At 43.2% G+C, this 23830-nt stretch overlaps 1 protein-coding gene across 1 annotated transcript; it reads left to right on the top strand.

Moving 5' to 3' along the window:
* The first annotated feature begins 15603 nt into the window (after window positions 1-15603).
* LOC149277002 (EMILIN-3-like) lies at window positions 15604-22209 on the top strand. The gene is made up of 4 exons (XM_089503140.1): window positions 15604-15611; window positions 17026-17148; window positions 18168-18430; window positions 20408-22209. Exons 1-4 carry the CDS (start codon window positions 15604-15606, stop codon window positions 22207-22209), a joined length of 2196 nt encoding a protein of 731 aa, XP_089359266.1.
* The last annotated feature ends 1621 nt before the right edge of the window (window positions 22210-23830 follow it).

Here is a 23830-nt window from a genome sequence, read left to right as displayed (position 1 = left end):
TAGGCTACTGAAAGTTGAAAAGTGTAAAACATATGTCCTGTTTGGAAAGATCGGTAAACAACGACATCTGAAACCATCTGGAGTAAGCAGAAGAAGGTAGTCATTATTATCTAAGTAGCTATGCATGATGACTTCTACATTTCGTTGGGAAATTAATGGCAACAGGGTAATAAATGGCTTAAGCAGATGTTTGGGCTCACATTTGGTTTTGGGGCCCCATCCTGGAATTCAGCATAATCCTCGCTATACGCGGTCTACCCACCCGCCCAGCTCATAGACCCTTCATCCTTTGCACAGTCTACAGTCCGGGGTGAGCAAAGGGGCTTTTTTTTGGCAGAGAGCAGTCATTCTGGTGTAAATAGTTTTAAAAAGTGGTCTTGTGCTGTGGAACAATCTGCCGGTTCTTTTGTTCATTGCTACGGCGATAAGACCGGTTTTCAAACTTTGCACCTACATTCATACATAAAGCTCGATGTAGAGCGTGGGTGGCATTAAGGTGTTTAAGTATAACATTAAATCAATTCAAACCTAAAAGGATGGAGTGGTCAGAAAAAAAGCATTTCTAGTAATATACTCAACGGAGATAAAAGGATTGATAAGAATGAAAATAGCGGTGCTCCGTATAGAATGCCATACAAAAGCTATACTATTCCTAGAAGTGATTGGAATAAGCGTGTTATTCGGTGCAATCAACATAAGAAGATTCGGCTCTTTAAGTAGGATAAAACTAAACCATTAACAAGCAGGGCTGCCAGCCAGTTATTCGGTGTTACGATGGCCGTGGCAATCTGTCCATGGTAGGTGCCCTGAAGAAACGGAGCGGTGCGACCACCAATCACCCGGACACGAGGGAAGAACAAAGAACGGCCACAGTGATTGGTATTTGCATTCTGGCCAAGACTACAAAGGCCAGAACCCGGAGTTGTATTTCCATGACAACTGGGTGGCTACAAGTTTCGAACCTGTCAACTTCATAAATTAATACTCTCCCAACTTCATTGCTTACAGCAAGAAAACCCTCGACCGTTTCTGGTGGAAAGGGCCACCCCACCGATATTTGCCTGGGTTTCTGTATGGAGAACATGGAAGTGGTACAAGTAAAATCCTCTTAAATTTGGATGCAGTTATGTGGGGTGGGATGTTGTATTATTCTATATGTGGCTGCTGTCTTTATCACATTTTATGAATTACACGTTTTTTTACATGTTTTCTGAACTTTGTGACTCTGAGGTCTTTCTATAAAGTTTCAAGTTGCGTTGAGTTGACTCGAGCTGCCCGGCTTAACTGATTTGGCTGAAATTGAAAATTAAAACAACGTCTCTGTTCCTCAATTGAGATTGATTGCCAACTCAATAAAATTAAGACTTCAAATTCACTTTGAACTGTAGTGAATAGCACAGCAACCGGTCTATTCACAAAAAATCTTTTTTTCCAAGAAGCTCAAGGTATCTTGTGTTTCTCCTCATCATATGGAAAAAAGTGGACACACTGAATCCCCAGTCTTCCACCCCAGGTTGGGGATAGCAGATCCTTTCTTCCCTCCCTGGCCGAAGCCTAAGGGAGGACCATATCTTCTAGGTCCACCTCCAAAAGGAGGAAGCACCAAAGCTCCAAAGTCCAAGATGCAACCTCAAAGAAACAAGTCTACTGATTATTGGTGGCTGGAGGTTAAACCTTAAAAGCCATTTGGCATTACTGCCTCGCGCCTGGCTATCCTAACACTATTTGGTAATAGCTCTCAAGAGTAACCTCATAGATGTAAGTCTACGAGTATAGTTTATGAAGAACTGTTCATGGGATCATGGGAAATAAAGTTTAATTTGGATGATATTCCGGCCTACGGCTTAAATTGTTTGTCAAAGCTGAAAAATATAAAAATGAATAAATTAAAATAGACGTCTCTGATGTGACACCCAGTCAGTTATAATGGGCCAGGTAGGTCCGTAGCCCAGTTCCCCTCACTTGGTAACATAAATATTGTAGTATGACATCACTACTACTCGGGATTAATGGACATACATCAAAATGAAATATAACTCTAGACCACTATATACAAACCACTATTTATGATCTTCTGTTGGAATTTAATATTTCAATATATTTTTTTCTGCCTTCTCGTACCTATTTTTATTCTTTTATTTCCCCTCTTGGGTCCTTCACAATTAATTTTGCTTTCTTTTTTCCACTCTGCTTGATGTCTGGCTTCGTTTTCTTTCCTCCGCTTCCCCCTTCTCTCTGTTCCACTTGTTTCTCCTTCCCCATGTCCTCACCACTATTTTTTATTTCTCCCCCCCCTTTCTTTTTTTCCTCTCTCCTTTTTTCCTTTTGGATCAGAGTTCCGCATACCCGTAATTTAAGTGAGATAATAAAAAGATCCTTTGTTCTTCTAGTGACTGCCGGGGACCTGTGGGATTTAGGGGTGGAGGAGGGAGTTGGCCCCCATCTGGGCAGGATCCCAGACCTCTGTATATTTATTTATGTTTAATATTTTCTGTGAGTGGAGGGGGTGATTGGCTCACATACCTTTATTATGTATGACATAGTGACAGTGTATTCATGGTGACTGCCACCATATATATATACAGTGTATATCTGACCTGCTTACTGAATGTATATTGTATATGCACCCTGGTGTCCATATACATGTATGCTATAGGGACTTTGACGCTGTAAATGCATGTGCTATAGATGGATGGCCTACAAGCATGTAAAGCCAACATTAACGGTTTATGAATTGTATGCTGTGTGAAGCATGTGAGAGTTATGATTTGGCATGACAAGTAAATTGGCATTATCATTTTTTGGTTCAAAAGCATCCTCCCAACTGTCCAGATTTGCGCAGGGCAGTCCTGATTTCGCCACTCCATCCCTTTGTCCCACCGAGCTCTACCTCTGTCCTTCTTTTCGGGAGGGAGGTAGAGCTTCATGGGACAACGGGATTTAGGACCGTATTCCAGCGGTAGAAGTTTGGAGGAATGCAACAGGGTAGAAGTTTGGAGGAATGCAATAGGGTAGAAGTTTGCAATAGAGTGTGACTCTATAACGATAGCAGCTGGCTGTGTGAGTGAAGCCGTAGCAATGTCCATCCTGCGAGATCTCTGTGCTACGTATATGATTTATAACATACCGGGGAATCTGATGGGATGTCCATATCTGTGTTATACATGCGCATATCCTCTGCACCTACATATGTTCCCTACTAGTCTATTTCTGGCCCACAGCCTCTCTCACATTCCTACAGAAAATTATAGTTTGGGGGAAAACACAGGATTCTGATTTATTTTGTAAAAGGCCCAGACTAGGGGGATGAGCACATAATTAAGGCTGGCAGTGCCCAGATAGCAGAAACAAGGGGCATCCACACATCATCACTGACCTGGGCCGACGCTGAGCAAAGAAAATATTGTAGAATATTTTGGGACGGAGAGCGAAATGGAACAAGAAAGGGTGGAAGTTTGAAGGGAAGAGAGCCCGGGCAAAAAGAGGGAGAAATAAGAAAGAACCGACGATGAAAATAGAGAGGACAATGCTCGTGAATTGGTCATTGTATGAATTGCATGAGACCCAAACATTGCATGATTACATGCAACATATGGGGTGCCTGCTCACGCACCTCTCCAGGGTAGGTCCCTTTAACCCCCCACCTGCAAGGGGGGTGTTATGATGAGCCTGTGATTCCTGAAAGCTGCCATTGTACACCGCCCCCCCTCCTTCGCCCCGTACACGTCCTGAGGATAATAGGATCCATTGTGAAATTAGCGGTGGGAAGGTGGAGGGGGGCTTTACTCGGAGCGGGACGCAGGGGGGGGGTGGACCCTGCCCAGGCACGAGCTGGAAGCCCCCATGCAGGGGATACCCAGCAGTGTAGCTTTTACCCTCACCCCTCCCTGTGTCACCAGAAAACTTACACTCTTACCCAATTACCCCTTGGGAAGGTTAAGTTAATATTATTCGAAGTTAGAATAAATATTCTGTGTATGCGTTTAACTTTCCAGGAGCCAGAGAAGGATTTTTGAGAGAGATCTTAGTGGACGAAGCTCACGGCATAATACATGACAGTGTTTTCCCACCAGAGACATTCCCCTTCCTTAGAGCGTTAGAGCGCTGGTGCAGCGTCCTCATTAGGCCAATATATTATATGATATATTATATACCTGATTTAACAGGGTCAGTGCCCGGCCAGGGCTTCTCTATGATATAAGGTCAATATTAGATTATGTCAGACAACTTTGCTTCAACTGGAAGTGACGGCATGAGAGTTTCCATTATTATCCTTTATTTATATAGTGCCAACTATCCCCCAGCACTTCCTACAGTCCCTACACGCAAAGGGTCTGACAAAACAGACTAAGACGCACCGATACATTAATTAATGAGTGCTCGTCCATTACTTAATAGGACGATATGCTAACTCTACCTATGAAACCTAAATTATTAGTGACCCCTTTGTTTATGTGCCAGAGCGTGGTGTGCAATAGATAATGTAGATCCATATGGCAATGAAGGGGTTAAACATGCCATTGGAGCACTTTGGTCATGAATTCCCGCTTTTAACCCATTAAACCTGTAACCTAATTTTTCTTCTCCTTCGCAGAGCTGACACTTCATTGAAGCTGGAGCCCCGACCGTTTATGAAATATAAGTTATGGGGTATTTCTGCTGCCGGATGCCGGATCCCGATATTATTACTACTCGAGGTCTGTTTGCCAGAAATATGCAAGCGTTTAGAGGTGTTCCCTGCGCTGTGTAAAAATCTCACCTCGTTCCCAGCTGCGGCGGGATCGGGGTGAGGGGGGGTGCGAGGGGGGGGGTGCGAGGAGAGGTGCGGATTTGGATTGGGGTTGGTTGGTTGGTTGGTTGGGGGGGGGAGCAGTGTCTGGAATTTCTTTTCCAAAATAATGTGGAAAAATTAAAATCCCAGCAATAAAGCCCAGAGCTGAACGGAGCTGAAGGGAATTTAACTCTTTTCCGTCTGCACCGGGAGGAACGCAACGTTGGTTTGGACTAAAGGCTCAGCATCAACTATAGCAATGTTATAGCGTCAAGGGGGACCGGTAGTGCAATCACCATAGCAACCAATGAAATGTTCATACCGATGGCATCACCCCTTCTACTTTGTTCTTATATGATTCTTTATAGATTCGATTAATTTGCAGGCCCTGCTGTGTATTTAGAACGAGTCCACGTGCAGCCAAAATCTGCAGTTAGTGGCGAGTTTGTGGAGTGTGTCAGCTTGTTTATTATTGTTTACATGCGACAATATCACCCATAGGTGACATTCTGAAGGGTATTGTGAACTAACACTGATGGCTTTCCAAATTAGTGCCTTTTCCCTTTCTGTCCCCCCCGTTACATCTCCAAGGAAATAGATAATAACGTGGGGAGTCCATGCTTCCGCCAGCCACATCCGCCATAAATATTCTACCAGTGTGTGGGGGGGGGGCGACATGGGTGTGAAAGGGTTAATGGTTAAAAAAAAAAAAAAAAAACAGCCCGCAGACTCACTCACCGCTCTCCCCTAAACTACACCTTAACCCCAAACCCGTTCACCCCACCACCCCAAAATGTTATTTACTGCCACCACCAAGTTCTATTTAAGGTCTTAAAAATATCTAAGGAGCCTTCGATCACCCCCTGGACTGCTCAAACCCTAAAAAAAAAACCCAATTTGATAAAAAACTTAAACTTTCCAATTGGAAAAATGGTAATGTGATAATTCCGGCTATCCCCTAAAGTTCAAATTTATAGAAAGAAATGAGTAATTGATATTTAATCGAAACGCTCAACAGTAATGTTTACAGGGGACATTGAACAGTATAAAATAAACAAGGATAAAAACACAGAAAAAAATACACTTTTTTAAGTCTCTTGTCAGGATGATGACATAAACCCCACAGGGCCATATTTACTAAATTGTGATTTACGGGTGAGTCGCAGCCAGATGAAACACTTATATGATTTCAAGAATGTGTTTACTGAGATAAATGATTAATTACACACAATTCTTGGCAGATCTGTTAAAATAACAGAAACTTTTAAGTATAGTGTACCCCATAAAGATTCGGGATCAAGTATTACATGATTAAGAAATGGGGCAAATGGGGAGACTCTACCAAAACCCCTCTATTCATTTAACCAGGGAACGCATACATTTAAATGGACCCCTTAGTTCTCATAGTCATTAAGGTCCACGTAATGACGGAGTGTCTCTTTGACTCTTTGACTCTGGCCAGCTTGACCCGACTATCAGACTCTCTTTGGAATCTGGCAACTTAAATCAACCCAGCTCTGGAGGAACATACCTTGGAGAAGGTTCTGTTGAGTTCAGCAGTAGGAGAGATCAGGCAAAATATACGGTTCGAGGTTTTCTGATTGAAGAAAATAGTACGTATACGTTATTTAGTGACAAAAGGAGTCATAGTGTCACGATAAAAGTAAATAAGGAAAATGGATATAGCTGTATTGGTCCATGAGAAGATGGCGTAATTAGTTGAAGGTGATACCTTTTATGGGCCAACATAGAATATATCACATAAGCTTTCATCTAAGCTTTCAGAACCTAAGAGGTCTCTGGCTTCCACATTCCATCTGAAGAAGAGACATCCAAGGTCCCGAAAGCTATGATGTATCTTTTTGATGTTGGCCCAATAAAATGTATCACATTCGATGAAGGACACAACATTCTATCAACATTCTATCTTCCAGACAGAGAACGAGTTCTCAGGTATTGTGACAGAGGTTAGAGACGTTGTCATACTGCTGGAGCCGTGCTGTGTCCTTCAGCTGGTGCCTGAGGAACATATGGCAAAATGAGATGGTTGGGAAGGTCACGAGCAGAATGGAAAGTGTCTGGTTGTTCTCTGTCTCCTGGTGGCAAACCTCAGCTTATAAACAAAAGCATCCAGCGCAAAAAATAACATCCGCGAGACGGACAAGAATAGGCGGATGGAGCTTAAATCAACAGGCGAATGGTCCCACAGACCATGGTCTGTCTGCGTGTCTGGGGGGGTCCGTGTGACCGAGAGCACGGTGCGGTGTGATCATTGTCATTATCAGCCTCTTTACACATGGCAGGCAGAGGTGGAAATGCTGCAGTATAGAGCTGGAATGAGTATGACTATACTTTCCATGGTAGAATCAGAGACTTAGTATTACTCCGATGAGCATCATTCTTTTGGACATGGGTAACTTGATGAACCCACATGCCTCAGAATATTTCTTTCTAGCAGCAATGTGCAGTTTTTTGGTTAATTACCCTCCACATGCGCAGCATGTAACTAAGATGAATTAACTTAAAGGGCCAAGGGCTTCTTTGGGGCACAAACTCTCTTATATTTTAGTATAGGGATTTATTTTCTTGCATTTCTCCGGCCGAAGCTCCAGGGGTATGCTGGACCGGGGAGGTGGAAACACAGTGGGGTCATGTAACGGGAGGTTATAGGACCCCTCCATTAAAGGGAAGCTGCTTGCACGGCGCCCAAGTAGCTAGAACCTAAGCTACGGCTGTGGGTAAGGTAAGGAGATGGGAGAGGGAATGAGAAGGTAAGGGAGGGCGTAAGTATATATGTAAGGGTGTATGTATACGTGTTTTGCGTTCTAGCATGAAAGTGTATGTGTAAGTGTGTGAGCATGAGAGTGTATGTGTGTGAGCATGAGAGTGTATGTGTGTCGCAGTGTGTGAGCATGAGAGTGTATACGTGTGGGCATGAGAGTGTATACGTAGGTGTGTGTCTGCATGAGTATATAAGTGTATGCTAGTGTAAGTGTGTGTCAAAGTGTGCAAGTATAAGTGTGTAAGTTTGTGTGCGTACATATGTGTGCCAGCGCTTATGTGAGTTACGAGGTTGGGGCAAGGGACAGATGGGACCACTTTTTTTTACCTGACCCCCAGAAGGTGCCAGCCCTCCCCTGCTAGGCTCTTACACTGCGCCGTCCCGACAGATCTCTAGCTAATTAATCTCGCCAGCACTAACTCAATTAGGCCTTCTCACTACAAGCGCCTGATAGCTGGGGGAGTAAGGAACAGGGGAGTAATTAAATGCTTATTATATAATTCCTAATAGGAGAAAGAGAATGATGGAATGTGAAATCTTAAAAGAACTCAGAGAGCCACGGGGACACAACACCCGTTCTGCACCAAAGACTCGTGCTCTGCACTGTACAACAAATATAATAATCATCATATTAAAGCACGTGCAACACTGTAACAGCATGAAGGGTGACATAGTAGCGGTAAGCTGTATAATAACGTCTAGCCATGTTATAATAAACATAGCAATGTTATGGGGGGGGGTGAATATTAAAAACACGATTAAAATGGTATTTACCCAATTTAAAAACTTTAGAAACTTTGGGGGCTTTTCATATTTTTTCATTGGGCTCATATCCCACCCGCTGGATGCCCTCACTTTATATTACGCTATTAGGGATGATTCCAAGAGGAATCCTGAGGCTGATATTCAGTGACTCGGGAAAGGATCTCTCACCGGGGCTTAGTAACCTGATCTTTTAATTGTATTCCTCTATTCCATTGCTGAAATCATCGTCTCTCCAGGCATGTTCAGGCTGTAAGAGCAAAGGACGCTCCATTATTACAAAATCCTTTCCATGCATGTTTTGTGAGCATTCCTTTCGAAGTCATATTAGCTTTCATTAACAAGCCCCGATTCCGCCATCATCAGTATAAATAATATGTATAATGCCATATTTACCCAAACCCCCATGGACTCTTCTAAAAAAAATAAAGCTCTTATCATGTAAGATATTTCCATATTCACATTTTTGCTGGGGATATTTGGCATGTGACGCAAAAGCAGGCACTGATACGTCGTTGCCATAGAAGGGAAAATGGCTTCTGAAAAGTCCTGCTTTTATGTGATCAAACTTTTAGAAACAAACAAAAAGAGAATAATAAACGATGGATGCACTGACTTATTGGCTTAAGATACCAGGCAGTGCAATTAATGTTTTTGTAATTGGAAGAGATACTTTAATGTACAGATATCGAATAATAAAATTCTCCTTTGACAATGTAATACTTGGGGAGATGTTGTAACAATGCAAAACGCCATTACGTAATGCTCTGTACCACGCCTAGCGAAATAAATCCCATATACAAATGCATGCGTATGTCTGTAGGTGCAGCAGATGCTTACCCTTTGGATACTAGGCTTGGTCCACAGAGAAGAACAGCACACAGTACACAATATACAGTTCCAAACATTATATCAATGACAGCACAAAGTTAAACCCTGTTTGATGACGGGAAGGGGTTTATAAAATAAAAGCATTTTAGAACACCAGAAATCAACCTCCTTATCCAGCAGTGATTATTACTATGATGTGTGCTCCACGGGGACCATAGTCACTCATCAGATGGACAGGAACCTAACTCATAAACTAAGGGACATGGTGGACTTTCAGAACTAACAACATTGGCTCATATATTATATATCGATCTCTCTCTATATATAATATGCAGTATATACAATGGCTACATGTTACAGTACTATTGCTTCATTGTTAACAAATGAAGAATTCCATACATAACACACTTCTATACACACACAGAGTAATGGGGCTGCCTCCAGCTGTTTGACTATAATCCCATCACAAGCAGCTGTGATCATCATCAAGGATGGCTGATGATCAAATCTCCTTGTAGCTGATCACCAGAACTCTGGAGCGTTCATGAATTCCAAATTCCAACACACCTGCTCTTGTTCTTCCATCTGGGAAGCCCCATACACCAGGAAGGAATGTGGCTAAGGACATGGTCAAACTGTACTAATGATGATGAATGTCATAATTTTGAAACAGCTGGAAAGCTGCAGTTGCATAAAAACGTCCCCTCCAGGGACAGATTAAGACCAGTTGTGAACAGACGAGTCCTTCATCCAATTTATTAACACGTATGTACACACAGAGGTATTCCATTATATATCACGGCTTCATTCATATCCACACTGTGCCCCCCCCAGGACATCTATCCACTTTGACCTATTGAGAATATACCCAAGGTCAGATCGGACGCTAAATCATTTTTGAAGGGTAATTAAATACGTGAAGTGGGTTCAGCTGGTGAGTAACACAAGATGGTCCTTGAATTTTCACTTTTCACAATTAAATAGAAAATGTGCACTAATATGCAGCCAATACCCACAATCAGATTTCACTCTTAGACCGACAAGAAATAGAGTTATGTCATGGTATCCTTACCCGTAGGAAGTATCGAGAAGCATATGGCCAAGATGAGGACACCCAGGTTGACTACCTCAAATGGATTTAAACATGTTGTTACATGTGACTATGCTGCCATTTATGACCATAACATGTAGACACAACACACACAAACAAAAAAATAGAATCGTGTAGATCATACTACTGAAAAATAGACAAAAACTCAACAACACTGTCTCCAACAACCAGAGCCACCAGTACTTCATTCAACTCATTCATGTTTTAGAACACCAGAGCACCCAACCTGCCCTTTAAATATTCTTATGGAGAAGTTGTACTTTATTCCGATTATATTTAGGGGCGTAAAGTATTTCAATCATTTTTCGAGATTCCATTGATGACATTCCCCTTTTTGCCTCATTTGTCATACGATTAATGGTATGGTCCTTGGGGACCAATTACACACAAAAACAAATCCATGGACCTAAAGGCGTCTGAGAACCTGTGGTATGGTTGACCCCGGGGGCTCCTTCTGACAGCGCTGAGGACCACTTCAAATTGTGCTTAAGTCATAATTTAGTGATACTCATCAGGAATCCAAGCGGCTGTTATTAGTCGTACTTGACAGAAGAAACTTTTGCTGGAAATCTGGACACTCGATAAGCAAAACCTAATCACTAACCGCTCACTAATGGCTCTTGTCAGGAAAGGATTTCAGAAATACTACACTTGTATTAATCATGAATAATAGGAGAGTAACGAGCTGGAATGATTGAGTGGAAACCTCCATTGTTCATTAGCTGGTGCCACCTTCACCTCCAACGTGGTTGTGGGGTGGGGTGGGGTTTGCTTTTCCTACGTCGCTGTATATGTCCCGGGCATTAGTCCAGCACTTAATGTTCACATTAGTTAAAACATATAGAAACAGCGACCACTTACATGTTGCACAAGCAGGAGGATTGTTACAGGAGTTATTCAAAGTGGTGAGTCATGAACACAAAAGGGTTTATTCACTAAGCTAGGAGTTTGCATGTGGACTGCCGTGAGATGCCCATGGAAAACAAGTATTTCTCCTTGAGCAAAAACCCAGTGCTCTATACATTAATGTAGGCCAATATTGACAACAAAACAGGTTTTATCTGTTTATTTTCCTATAATCTCCCTTTATCTGCAGATCTGGAGGCCACCATTGTTGTCAGTCATGTGATGTTTTGGGTGAGTTTCAAACACCACACTGAGCCGATTCTTTATGGCAATGCTAATGAAGTCCGTTCCTCCATATATTGTCATTAGTCAGAAGTTCCAGTTTTGGGTAATTAAGACTGATACATTCTATTGTTTACCCTACGCTATATGATTAAGAGTCAGGGTGTATATAAGTCAGGGGCAGGCTGACCCCAATTCCACTGCCAACTCATGGCTTAGTGAATAAAACCCAGAGACTGGGGTAGTAAACCCAGCACAACCTTTCTAAAGAAGCTTCATAGGAGCATCATTGAAGTTTTCATGTTAAAAAATGATGTAATAATTTTAGGAGTATGCTGTTGTTGAATGGATTCATTACCCAGTCTCACCAGGAGCCGCCATACTCTCCACATTGCGATAATTATTCCTCCTTGATTTTTGGCCCGTTTGATGGGAACAGGTATTGGGCACAGCTTTCTTTAAGTGAAATAGTATTGGGGTACTAATCTATTGAATCATTACATTATAGAATATTCATTCTGCAAATACATCCAATATTAAAAAGAGAGGTCCACATTAACCCTTCATACCAGTCTTGGTGAAAGGAGGTCTGAAGAACGGAATGCAGGCATCTGGATGCAAAATGTCTCACTATACTATAAAATACAGATTTACAAGTCAACGGCATATAAGCCACCAGACTAAACACATACAGTATATACCTACTAGCTATAGACGCCCGGCTTGTGGCAGAAATTGTGTTTCAACCAATTACTCGGTGAGGGTCAGGTTTCATATCTCTGGCGCCCAGGAACCAGGATCATCTACAGCCTACCTGCAAGTTAATATGAGAACTGTAAAAATATCCTTCAGCTATAGTCCTATTGCCGTAAGGAATAAATATTTAATGTTTGCCGCAGAAAGTCTCATAAATAGTAAGTTATGTTATGATCATTATTTAATGTTTTATATAGCGCCATCATATTCCGTAGCGCTGTATTCATGACCACGCTCCAGCGAGTCCCCCTTAAATTGATTTTACGTATTTAATGAAACAATATACATAACCGCAAGAACATTACATATAAGCGCTGCGTAAATTGTTGACACTATACAAATAAAAGATAATAATAAATAATAATAATATTAAAATAGCATGCAGAGGGTTATAAGAACACACGGGGGTAATAGTCACTATTAGGGTATTAGGGTATTATAGTAAAAGATGAGTTATAGTAACACGGAGTAACAATAATATTTACTTGGAAATAACTGTATGCAGATGGGAACAGTAACAGGAGCTTTCAGAGCAAAGTAACAAGGATCACAGGGCTGCGCTAACATGCAGAGAGTACTGAGCGATTTGTACCATTTTGGGGGTGAAGGGGCAGATTCTCAGTCTAAGGCTGACTCCTTCCTATTCTACACGGCTGTGATCGTATAGAAATCTCCCAAATGGTGATTTTGCTCCCAGTAAGTTATGGTTCAAATCCCTGCTTGAAGGCAGGTGACTTAATTAAGCGTATCTTTAAACAATGACAAGTGAAGGTTTCCTGTATTAGAGCCATTTGGGTAGACATATAATATTGCATACTGTGTTCTAATATTTACTATTTACAGAGATCATATTGTCAGTCAGATATAGATGAATTCATACAGTCATAAAATAATATTCTGTGATATATAATACACATATATTATAAGAACAAATCATATTTATACAGATGTTAATGCCAAGATGATATCTAATAAAATATAGTGCCTGGATGTCTGTGCCCTATGACAACATTTACAAATATATATATATATAATAAGATAACATTTTGAGCTACAAGTGACTGATAATAACTGTATAACAAGAAAGATACAATAATAACATTCTTAAACTGAACTGAAACATTTGATTATTGACCCTGACATTGGAAATTCAAGGTTAATACACAGACACAATAAACTGGAATTTCACATAATGGATGTTAAGCTGGCATTACTTTGTATTTTATATTTATGTCACCCGTGACCTGACACTTCACTTTGACCCGGTCTTTGTTACCCCTCTATTGTGCATTTTTACCCCCCACCTCACCCTTTTCTCCCCAGACCCCCCCCCCCTCATGGGTCAGAACTGCGCAGAGAGAAATTCTCTGAGTGTTTTCTATAAGGTGCCTTAATCTCAGGAAATAGCAGGCAGGCTGGGGTAGGGAGAGGAGCCCCCCCTCTCCGGTGGAATATTTAAAAGTCTGTAGCAGTTCACGTGCAATGACATAAATCTAACCGTGTGAAGACTTATCGTTCTTACCAATCCCCATCCTCACACACAGTTTATACTGTACCTCCGTTCTTTATTAATGCCCCCAAGACTATTACTCTACTAATACCCACAAGAAGCTTCATCTGTTCCCATAAACCCCCATCCGTTCCACTACTGACCCCACACACTGTTGTGACCCAACCCTGTCCTGCCCTCCATGCCAACTATTCCATAGCCATCTCTGCATTATTCCCTACAGAAACATAGTATCGATGCAGGGGCTTCACTAGGGTTGGTGTCACCCAGTACGGTAGCTCATGGTGTCACTCCCCCCATGGACAAGACAAGACCACATCCCAGGTCAACAGATGGTGGCACTTCAGTTGTCAGCACTGCTATAACCAAGGCCAGCCCTACATATAGGTGTCTAGGGAACTGAGCTGGTGGAGGCACCACAGCCTGGCATGAGGTTTGGCCATAACTGTCCCCTATCCCACATACAAGACATTATCATTGCATCTCCATCTTTCCTAGTGGTCTCCAACTATTCCATCACACACACTTCACCATTCTTCCAATTCGACCTGTACTCCTGAAGCCCACCCAGCCGATCCAGCGAGAATAACCCACACCTTCAACACAAAAGTGTAGACTAGCGCCAAAAACCATGGTGTGATTCATCGCTACAACAAACATTGATCATCCCAAAACATTCATCTTTTTTCTTTGTGTTTCCCTTTTCGGTATCATATTCTGTACACGGCAGCCTTCTTCTGGCCGTAACCCATATAACGAGACCTTGGATACATTTAATATGCTGACCCCACACAAACACAGCTTTGTTACTATTACTTCATCATTCCCTGCCCCATTCTTGTTACCTATGTGGTAATGGGTTGGGTGGGCTTGTTCTGGGAATCCGGTACCACGTCTATTTGTTCAGGTGATGGAGCAGAAGGTGACACTTTGTGGCCATTGCGAGACAGACGTCTATGTTTGGTGACATTAATATGTGGAATTCCGTGTCTGTCCCCTGTATATCAGCTCAGCACACACCATGAGGTCATCTTGTCTGGACGTCATGTATGTTATGGTGAATAAGGGTTTGTGCAAAGTAGGGTGTCCAAGAGCTGCCCCCAGAACCTGTGCCGGGCAGGGTGTACTTGGGACTGGTCAACTGGTGGAACAGAATCAAGAGGGGTCAAGAGACAAATGAATGAGGTCACAAGATGAACAAAAAGAATGAATAAAGTCAGGATGGAATGCTATCTAGAAAAAAATGGACCAAAAATAATCGGACACATCTACACGTTTACTAAAAACGCAATAAAACGTAGAACAATCTGCAGAAGCTTCTCTTTAGTGAGATGCCTTCTAACGACTTCAAATGGGGTTCTTCTATTTTTATTATTCTGTGTCCTATTGGATAGGTTTTTTTTTTAAATTTAGTTCACAGTGAATTGCTTTTTATTCACTAAGACTGGAATTATCCCAGTGATTACCGCATCATTATTAGGAGTAGTTAAAGCTAATTCCTTTTATTGGGCCGATTTAGAAAAAGATATAAAGTTGCGTCAACTTTCAGGACCACAGAGGTCTCTTCTTAAGTTGAAATTTCCATCTGAAGAAGAGACCTCTGAGGTTCCTAAAGCCAATGCAACTTTACATCTTTTTCTAAGTTTCCCCAGTAAAATGAATCAACTAACTAACTAACTAACTACATCTCTGTTCAGTTTTCATATTGGGGAGAACTTCAAATCTCACTCTGTTAGTATAAAACCGCAACCTCTGTGTCAGAGAGTTGTGGGAGTTATAGTCCGCCACTAGCTGATAGGCAGGGATGAATTCTATTGGCCATTCCTCACATTGAAACATAGAAAACCTAGAACTCCATACGGGAGCGGAAAACAAAATCCGTCTTTTAACTCATCTGTCTTGTGTGTGTATGTATTAAACATGTGTTATGCGTGCTGGTTGTGTCGTTACGCATGCCGAGGTATGGGGACAGCGTGTGACACGCGGTGCCAGTCTGATCTCATGTTGCTGTTGGCAAAGTTAACGGAGCTCCAGGAAAAAGCAGAGAGAGGGGGCACGGTATTCTAATCTCGCTGACTCCTCCTACCCCTCCACCCAAATTTCCCCCTCCCCTCCAGCAGGTCTGGGGTATAGAGGGAGCTGTGAGGAGCTGACAGGGACAGAGGGACAAGGGGGGAGCGAGAGAGAGAGAGAGAGCTACAGAGCGAGAGAAAGTGAGAGGGATCGAGAGACTGACCCGAAAAACACAGGAGAGTTGGCCATATAGAAAAAGTACTACTAATTAAGAGGTAGAGAAATAATAGCCATTATTAGAGAGAATTCTAGGAAGAAAGTGAGAGAGGGAGAAAAAAAAAAAAAAAAAGAGAACAGAGAAATGGAAAGAGAGTCAGGTTGAGCCTCACGCAGCGACACGGGGACAGCGGCAACGTCCAACGCCGCCGCCACCGACACCAGCCGGAGGGCGACGGGAAAGTGATGCAGCGGAGAACAAACACCCAATACAGCGAGCGCCTCTCCTGCCAGCCATCACAATACTGAGCGCACCACGAAGAGAGACCCCCCAGGGGCTTGCGGATTAAAGCAGACCCCTCTGGAGTGTGCCGGGGATAAGTGGATAAGAGACAACCGCATCGAAGGGCAGCACGTTAAAGTTAAAGAAGAGACTCCAACTCACTTAGAAGAAGCCACAGAGCGGGGCAGTAACAGAGTCTCCAGCCCAGTGACTTATCCTCGCTATTACCCCCTTTTATTTCAGCATGGCGGGGGGCTTCTATATGCTCCTGTTTATGGTCTCCCTACTTTCCTGGCTTGGGGGGCTTCATTGGTCAGTCGATGCCAAAGGCACCTATTTCCCCCCTCCAGCCACAGGAAGGTTTATCCACAATTTGTACACGTCCGGTTCTCACCCCCAAATCCAGCATCACGGCAAACCCGTTGGAAAGCACAGGTAAGGGGGGGGCATTTTCTATAGCGGGGCTATTACCTGAGATGCAGGCACGGAATTTAATTTGTGTGGCGGGAGCGTTTTCACTAATCAGACGTGCCGCGGGTAACGAGCGTTTGGAAAATACTCAATACTCAAAAGGGTGTAGTTACCATAGCAACCAGCGACATGTTTCTGTTGAATGCTCCGCTATTATCACTTTGCATTAGACTTGCGCTTTATACATAACCCTCTTGTGTTTGACGTGTATGCGCAGATACTCTGTATAACTATGTTTTGTGATATATGCTGTCTGCATCGATTGCCTTAGACGTCCCTTTTCTTGATTTCTCTTTACGGCTCTCTTCCCTCCAAACTTTGATCCCCTGATATTTTCCCTCCACTTCTCCATTGCCCGCCAACGTCTTACCCCTAAATCTTCTTCGCCCAGGAATTACTGCATGTACGTCGTTGAAAAGAACATAACGTGCACTCTGCAGGATGGGAACGAACCGTATATCAAGGCCGAGTATATGAAATGTGCCTGGGGGCCGAAGTGTCCAGGAACCGTCATGTAAGTAACATTTAGTGGGTTTTAGTAACAAAATCCTCTTACTACTTACCTGCGGAGCAGTCATCCACTCACCTGCAGAGCAGCCATACGCTTACTTACAGAGCAGCCATCCACTCACCCACAGAGCAGTCATCCACTCACCTGCAGAGCAGCCATACGCTTACTTACAGAGCAGCCATCCACCCACCCACAGAGCAGTCATCCACTCACCTGCGGAACAGTCATCCACTCACCTGCAGAGCAGCCATACGCTTACTTACAGAGCAGCCATCCACCCACCCACAGAGCAGTCATCCACTCACCTGCGGAACAGTCATCCACTCACCTGCAGAGCAGCCATACGCTTACTTACAGAGCAGCCATCCACTCACCCGCAGAGCCGCCATCCACTCACCTGCAGAGCAGCCATCCACTTACTTACAGAGCAGCCACCTACTTACTTACAAAGCAGCCATCCACTCACCTGCAGGGCAGCCATCCAGTCACCTGCAGAGCAGTCATCCACTTACTTACAGAGCAGCCATCCACTCACCGCAGAGCAGCCACCCACTTACTTACAGAGCAGCCATCCACTCACCGCAGAGCAGCCACCCACTTACTAGCAGAGCAGCCATCCACTCACAGCACAGCAGCCACCCACTTACTTACAGAGCAGTCACCTACTTACCTGCACAGATAATTTGCCGAGTGACTCCATCTGGCAGAGCGTGTCACAGGAGCCGTGCCAAAAATCATGCAGATCATTAGCATCGCAACAGTAACCTGCAAGGCATAAAATGAAGAGCCTTCAGCTTAAATTATCTCCGGAACATCTCACGTCAACGAGCATTCTCGTGCTGGAACTAAAATGAATCTGCCGAGGCCGCATTGGAAGGGTTGTTGGTCAATGTGGCATTAGAAAATGTTTTTAAGGCTAGCTCTTTTTTGTGATGAGGTCCTCCAGTAAGGCTGGCACCGAATGTAAAGGTAGAAGTTCTTGGGGCGTCTAATTCCTGAATGCACTTTCTTTCTGTCTAAAGGTACAGAACATTCTTTCGACCCAAGTACAAGGTTGGCTACAAGGTCGTGACTGAGCTGCAGTGGCGCTGCTGTCCGGGACATTCGGGGGACTCGTGCCAAGATGGATCCATCCCTCAGCCTGGCTTAATGCAACCCTACGTGGGTCCCAAAGCAGCCCCATCGCAGAAGCTTTTCCCTCCTCCAAAGAGCCCCCCAACTTACTCCAAGCTGCAGTCGGAGACTCTTCCCAACATCCCTCCACAACCCAAGAAAACGGGATATGGTGAGTACCCGGCCACCTCTTACAATAACGTCACCAACTTGGGCTGCAAGTAGAAGAAATTCAATAGCGGTCTGGAAGCTGGACCTGGCAGCGGATCCGTTCTCCACATTCATGTTTCTCTTTAATATTTTGGACAAGGCAGCGGCCATCAAGTAGCGCGCCCAGGTTCTAGCACAAACTAAATGCAGAGGCAGCTATTATTTTTTTTCCCTAAGACCCATCCAACACAGCATTATTTCGCACCCCATCAGGGAAAATGATCTGTCACTTTATTCTTCCTTTACGAGTTTTAAAAGCAGAGAAACAAGACTTTAAAGTTCTTTCTGATGCTATGGCAACAAACCTCTCGTGTCACTCGGATACATTTAAGGGACTCAATTAAATGACACATTGTAACTTTGTCTGTAATGATTTCCGATTTAACTCTTTCAACTAAAAGCCATTCTAGACTGTGGTCTTTCCAATAAATAAATATTTATCAGCCATGACCACTTGGGCCAATGCAAGGGAACTTGCATTGGCCCAAGCGCAAGTAACCGCAGCGCTGTTACTAAATGCAAATTTCTATGTACATTCCAGACCGTAAAAATCTCGAATCCTCTAGCCATACAGTATAAAAACATGCCATAGAAAGCAACACTGAACACCCAGCACACGGGCAAACATGTACACTAGTGGCAATTTAACTCTTTCAACACGAAAGGTAGCATAACAATGACAACCCACTATGCTACTCCTAAGCTATAACTTTCACTGCTGGCTTTAATGAGCTTCTGCCGTGGCAGCAACTATTTATTTGTTTTTTTTTCTTTTTTTAGACATGCAGCGGTTTAGATGTTTTATATTTTGTTACATCTGAGATTGACGGTATGATCTTTGCACTCATTTTTTATTATGTGTTACTCCGTGGACACCGGTTCACAGTCAGTGGGGTCTATGTGCCAACCACTAACTAGTTAACTAATTTGAGACATTTGCATTCTTTTCCTATTTCTGTTAGCTAAAATTATGTTTCTACGCCTGTATGTTTCTTGCTTAAAATCTCAACACATTGGACAATTTTTCATACTGTTGCCTTAGTTGAGAGGTTTTGCCAGGTAGCTCAGGGACTATTGCTGAAACACAATGCGCATGGTGTTCTGCCAGCGTTTGGCTGGATGGAAGCTGGCTGAGGTTCCTGGGAGTGATTCAATTACAATTTCAGAGTCATTGGCTACCCCTGGTTAATACTGAACACCCCCACCATCTATAAACAAAATAATTAATTTATTTGAATTTAAATAATTAGAATTTAATTTATTTGAATTTAAATAAAAGGATATTCAAGTTTAAAGTGAAAAAAACCCCAACATTTCAAATTAGAATGGAGCAGTTTCCTTGGTATTTACGAGATGATTTTTGCTTCCTGTTCAGTTAAAGGTTTGTTTCTTTAACTTTCTTTTATCAAAATACTAATAGATTTTACAGTGCTCTGGAAGGTGTTTTTGCATTTTAGAACACGGTGCGTTCCACTCCTTACCCAGCGCCAAAAACTAAATTTGGTGGCAGCCAGTGGCAAGGCCAGCATTATCTCATGTCCTGAATATTTCTCTTACCCCACTTCTTATCAAAGGTTACCTGAAACATGAACAACGATCAGCCTCTTAATGATAAGACTAGATAAAACGTAATGGAGAGGAATAGTCATGGAGATGTGGAGAACAGGAAATTGGCCTAAATAGGATTTGACGGAAGTCACAGATCAGCTTAAAGCATTTTAGACCAAAGGTGTCCAAACCTAAGCAAAATCTTGGCCACATACAATCCTCCCTAAACACATCTGTAGCCGTGGATCAGTCGTTATGATTCCATATTGATTTATGGCTTTTATTTCACATCTACAACCTTACCTCACTTTGCCCCATCTTGATTACGGTAACTGTTTTAATTGTTCTTCGTGTTGTCTCACGTTTGTAACCTTTTTCTTTCCCCCAATAGGTCGAAAGTTGCCTCCCATGTTTGGAGAACGTTTGGACCGTGTTGAAGAAGAGGTCCGTCAGTTATCTCAGTCCTATGAGAACCTTCAGGGAGTGGTGAGCGGCCTTGGGGATTCTCTCCGTCTTGCCATCCAGGAGGACACCAACAAAATGATCGGCTCGCTGGTGAGCGCACCCAGTTCTTCTTCCCAGGCATCTGTTGGATTTGGGGTGATACCAGATGCTGTTGCCGAAGCTCCCCATATATCTGGGGATCTGTCAGGTCGTGTGGCAGAAGTCAGCGAGATGCTACGTTCTAAAGCAGAATTATTGGAGGAGGTAAATGGGATGGTTATGGGGCATGAGGCGCAACTGCAACACTTACTGGAAGCAGCAAGACCTTCACCGCTCACCTCCACCGAACTCCTGGAGCAGTTTCTAGAGAGCAAGTTGGCAGAGTCTCGTGCTCAGATCCTGGATGGACTGGAAGCCAGATTGCTTAAGATCCAAGGAACTTGTGATGCCAAGGTACAGGCAGTGCAGAAGGAATGCCATGATGGAGAAAGAGCAGCAGGACAGAGAATGCAGCAGGAAATGGATGGACGTGAAGTACAGTTGAAGAAGGAAATGTCTGAATTGGATGCCAAAATTCAGGGGCTCATTGCACCTGAGGGCTGTTGTGGGCGTCTGGAGTCTCTTACCAAACGGGTGGAAGAACTAGAAAATGCAATGCGCCAACTGACTGAGGAGCAGCGTACCCTCAGCCAAAGATTGGACATGGAGTTGACAAGGCTTGTGTTTGAACCTCAGGTTGGTGTGAGATTTGAGGAGGTGGAAGCCAGACTTAACCTCACCGAGGAAGGTGTCAGGAGATGCTGCCAAGAGGGAAGTGAGAAAGGCCATCTACTCGCGGAAATGGATGGGGTAAGAGCCTCTGTGGATGACAAAGTAAGACTACTGGAGGAAAGACTTCTCACCGTAGTGGGAGAACTTAGCAATGCCACTAACCCACTAGCTGTTGATGGAGCTGTAATGCCCCTGCTGGAAGCCCAGCTTAGCGGGTTGAGGAGAGAGGGTTTGGAAGGCTTGGCAGGCATGGAGAACCGGTTAACAGCTGTGGAGGAACTGTGCGCTGCTGGGTGTTCAGTACCTGGTGGAGATTCCTTTTTGGAAATCCATAGTGAGCTTGCAAAGTGTCAAGAGGAGGACAAAGATCTCCGTTCTCGTATAGGACGCCTTAATAATACTGTGTCCGATATCAAGAAGTACCTTCAGAGGCAGCACGAAGATGCCCTTCAAGGTGAGATCACCCTATTGCAGGTTAATCTACGGAGTGTGGGGCGATCTTTGCACGGCCTGGAAGAGACGGTAACCAGGTTTGCAGATACCGTGGTCCAGGTGAATTCCACAACAGAAGAGCGTGGGAACCGGCTGACTGAAGAGCTGAATTCCGTTCAAGGACAGGTCGATGGGCAAAGCTCTCAAATCCGCTCCAGCCGGGCACAGCTGCTCGGACTGCGAGGAGACATGGAAAGGATGAAGGCACGTCTTGCGGGGCAGATTGGCGGCTGTCAGCAGCTGGCACGGGATGTGAAGGGGGAGGTAGACAAATTTGAACAACGGGTAATTCAGGTGGAAAGCACTTGTGGAGGACAGGAGGTAAATGTGGTTAGTTATTTGGATCATGTCAATAGCACATTGGCATCACATGAGCATGATTTGGCTGCCCTTAGGCACGAGCTGATCAAAATTAACCAGGAAACATCAAGCCTTCCATCGCCGCCAACCACTCGAGCTACCACTGGAAGGAAAAAATACGAATGAGAGACTTTATGACTTGGGGAGAAAGGCTACGGGAAGCAATATGGGCCAATGTGGCCTCAGTGGGGACATGCAGGAGGATACATAACAAATATAGGACTTTATTTGGTTCTGGGGCAGCTATATTACTAACACTACCCTGTGCAAGGCCCTGGGGGCAGAATCTAAGATGGTGGGGAACACACAGGGAGACATTTGGTGCTCGGGCATTATTAATGTACAATGGGGGGGGGGGGTCTGATGACTTTCTGTAAAAATGTCCTGTTTATTTTGTTTGGTGCGCTGCAGGTGATCGGTTACTGTCTCATCCCGGTGTGTATCTGAAAATGACCATGCCCTGTGATGCTTTATTATAAACTATTTGAACTCTTTTCAGTCTGCTAGCGGTCCTTCATGAGGACTGGGATGTAAAGCCCAACCATAGGTTGCCATCACTGGTCTGTATGCTGATGAGATTCTAGTATGGGATTTTACAATATTATGTTATTTATTTAAGTTTGTTTGGGTCAAAACAAATATTAAAAAGTATACTTGGTTTACCAAAAACATACATACAAAAATAGTGTTTTTTCTCCCCCCATTCTTGTGAAATTCCAGGTTCGCTATATAGTCCACCACGTACGACAAGTAAAATAAAGTACACCTATGCTACTATGAATATGTTTAAATACGTGAAGCAGAGACATGCATGTTCGATGATGCTTATCCAAAGGACTGTCTGAGCATCATGGGAGATTAAAGATGTCACCCCGTCACAGTCAACATTAAATTAAACTTATAGAGCGCCAGCAGATTCCGTAGAGCTATTACAATCCTATTTGTGACGTCCGAAGTTTGTTCAACATACTACAGTGTGATGGCCCCCAAGCGTTAATATAGTATGCATTCATATCGTCGCACAGTGTACAGAAAATCTGCTTTTCTACATTTTTTGTACAACAGGTACCAACGCGTTTCTTTTCCCCTATCTGGTCCTACTGTAGATCGTAAGTTTTTAATTGTTACAAAGGCGCCACCTGCTGGAACCTGGTGGCATTACATTACTCCTAATTCATTCTCTTTTTAAAGTAATAAGTCATCGTTTCTCTAAAAAGGATGAATGCCTTTTACACGTTGTGTTCGCTGATCCAAGTTCATGTTTTAAAGGCTAACTGATCGTTGGAAAACCCTTTTTTTGCAATTATGTTACAGCCAGAAATTTCATTGTTTTCCATGAGAACAGCTAAGCGACCCTAAACTTTTGAATGGTATACCTGGAACATATTCATATTTTGCACGATATTTTGGCAGAATCCTTTTTCTTTTTTTATAGAAAAAAGTTAATTATAAAAAAATCTTGCATTAGTCATTCTTGATGATTAAACTGTAGCCTTAAATTCGTTACACATCGTTAGCGTCGGCGAACTAGTAATTCATTCACCGAGAGGTGGTTCTTTTTGAAACAAGGATGCAGAAACCAGAATTACTTATTTGTACAGCATACAAGTCAAACACAAGCCATGAAGAGAACGTTCATTCTGTGTGTTTTTATTCTTTTTTTTTTCACTTAAAGTTTCACATTATTTTTGAATATAAACTGTTGAGGACAACAGCAAAATGAAGGTTTTGTTTTTGCATTTTGATT

This window comes from Sceloporus occidentalis, unplaced genomic scaffold (assembly GCF_023333645.1).
Source record: "Sceloporus occidentalis isolate IW3139 unplaced genomic scaffold, rSceOcc1.0.p SCAF_221, whole genome shotgun sequence".
NCBI lineage: Eukaryota > Metazoa > Chordata > Lepidosauria > Squamata > Phrynosomatidae > Sceloporus > Sceloporus occidentalis.
This window is presented reverse-complemented; position numbering and strand designations above follow the sequence as displayed.

Coding starts and splice junctions, on each gene's coding strand:
- LOC149277002 (XM_089503140.1), top strand. Junction 17,149..18,167: donor AAGTGTCCAGGAACCGTCAT/GTAAGTAACATT, acceptor TTCTGTCTAAAG/GTACAGAACATTCTTTCGAC. Junction 18,431..20,407: donor ACCCAAGAAAACGGGATATG/GTGAGTACCCGG, acceptor TTCCCCCAATAG/GTCGAAAGTTGCCTCCCATG.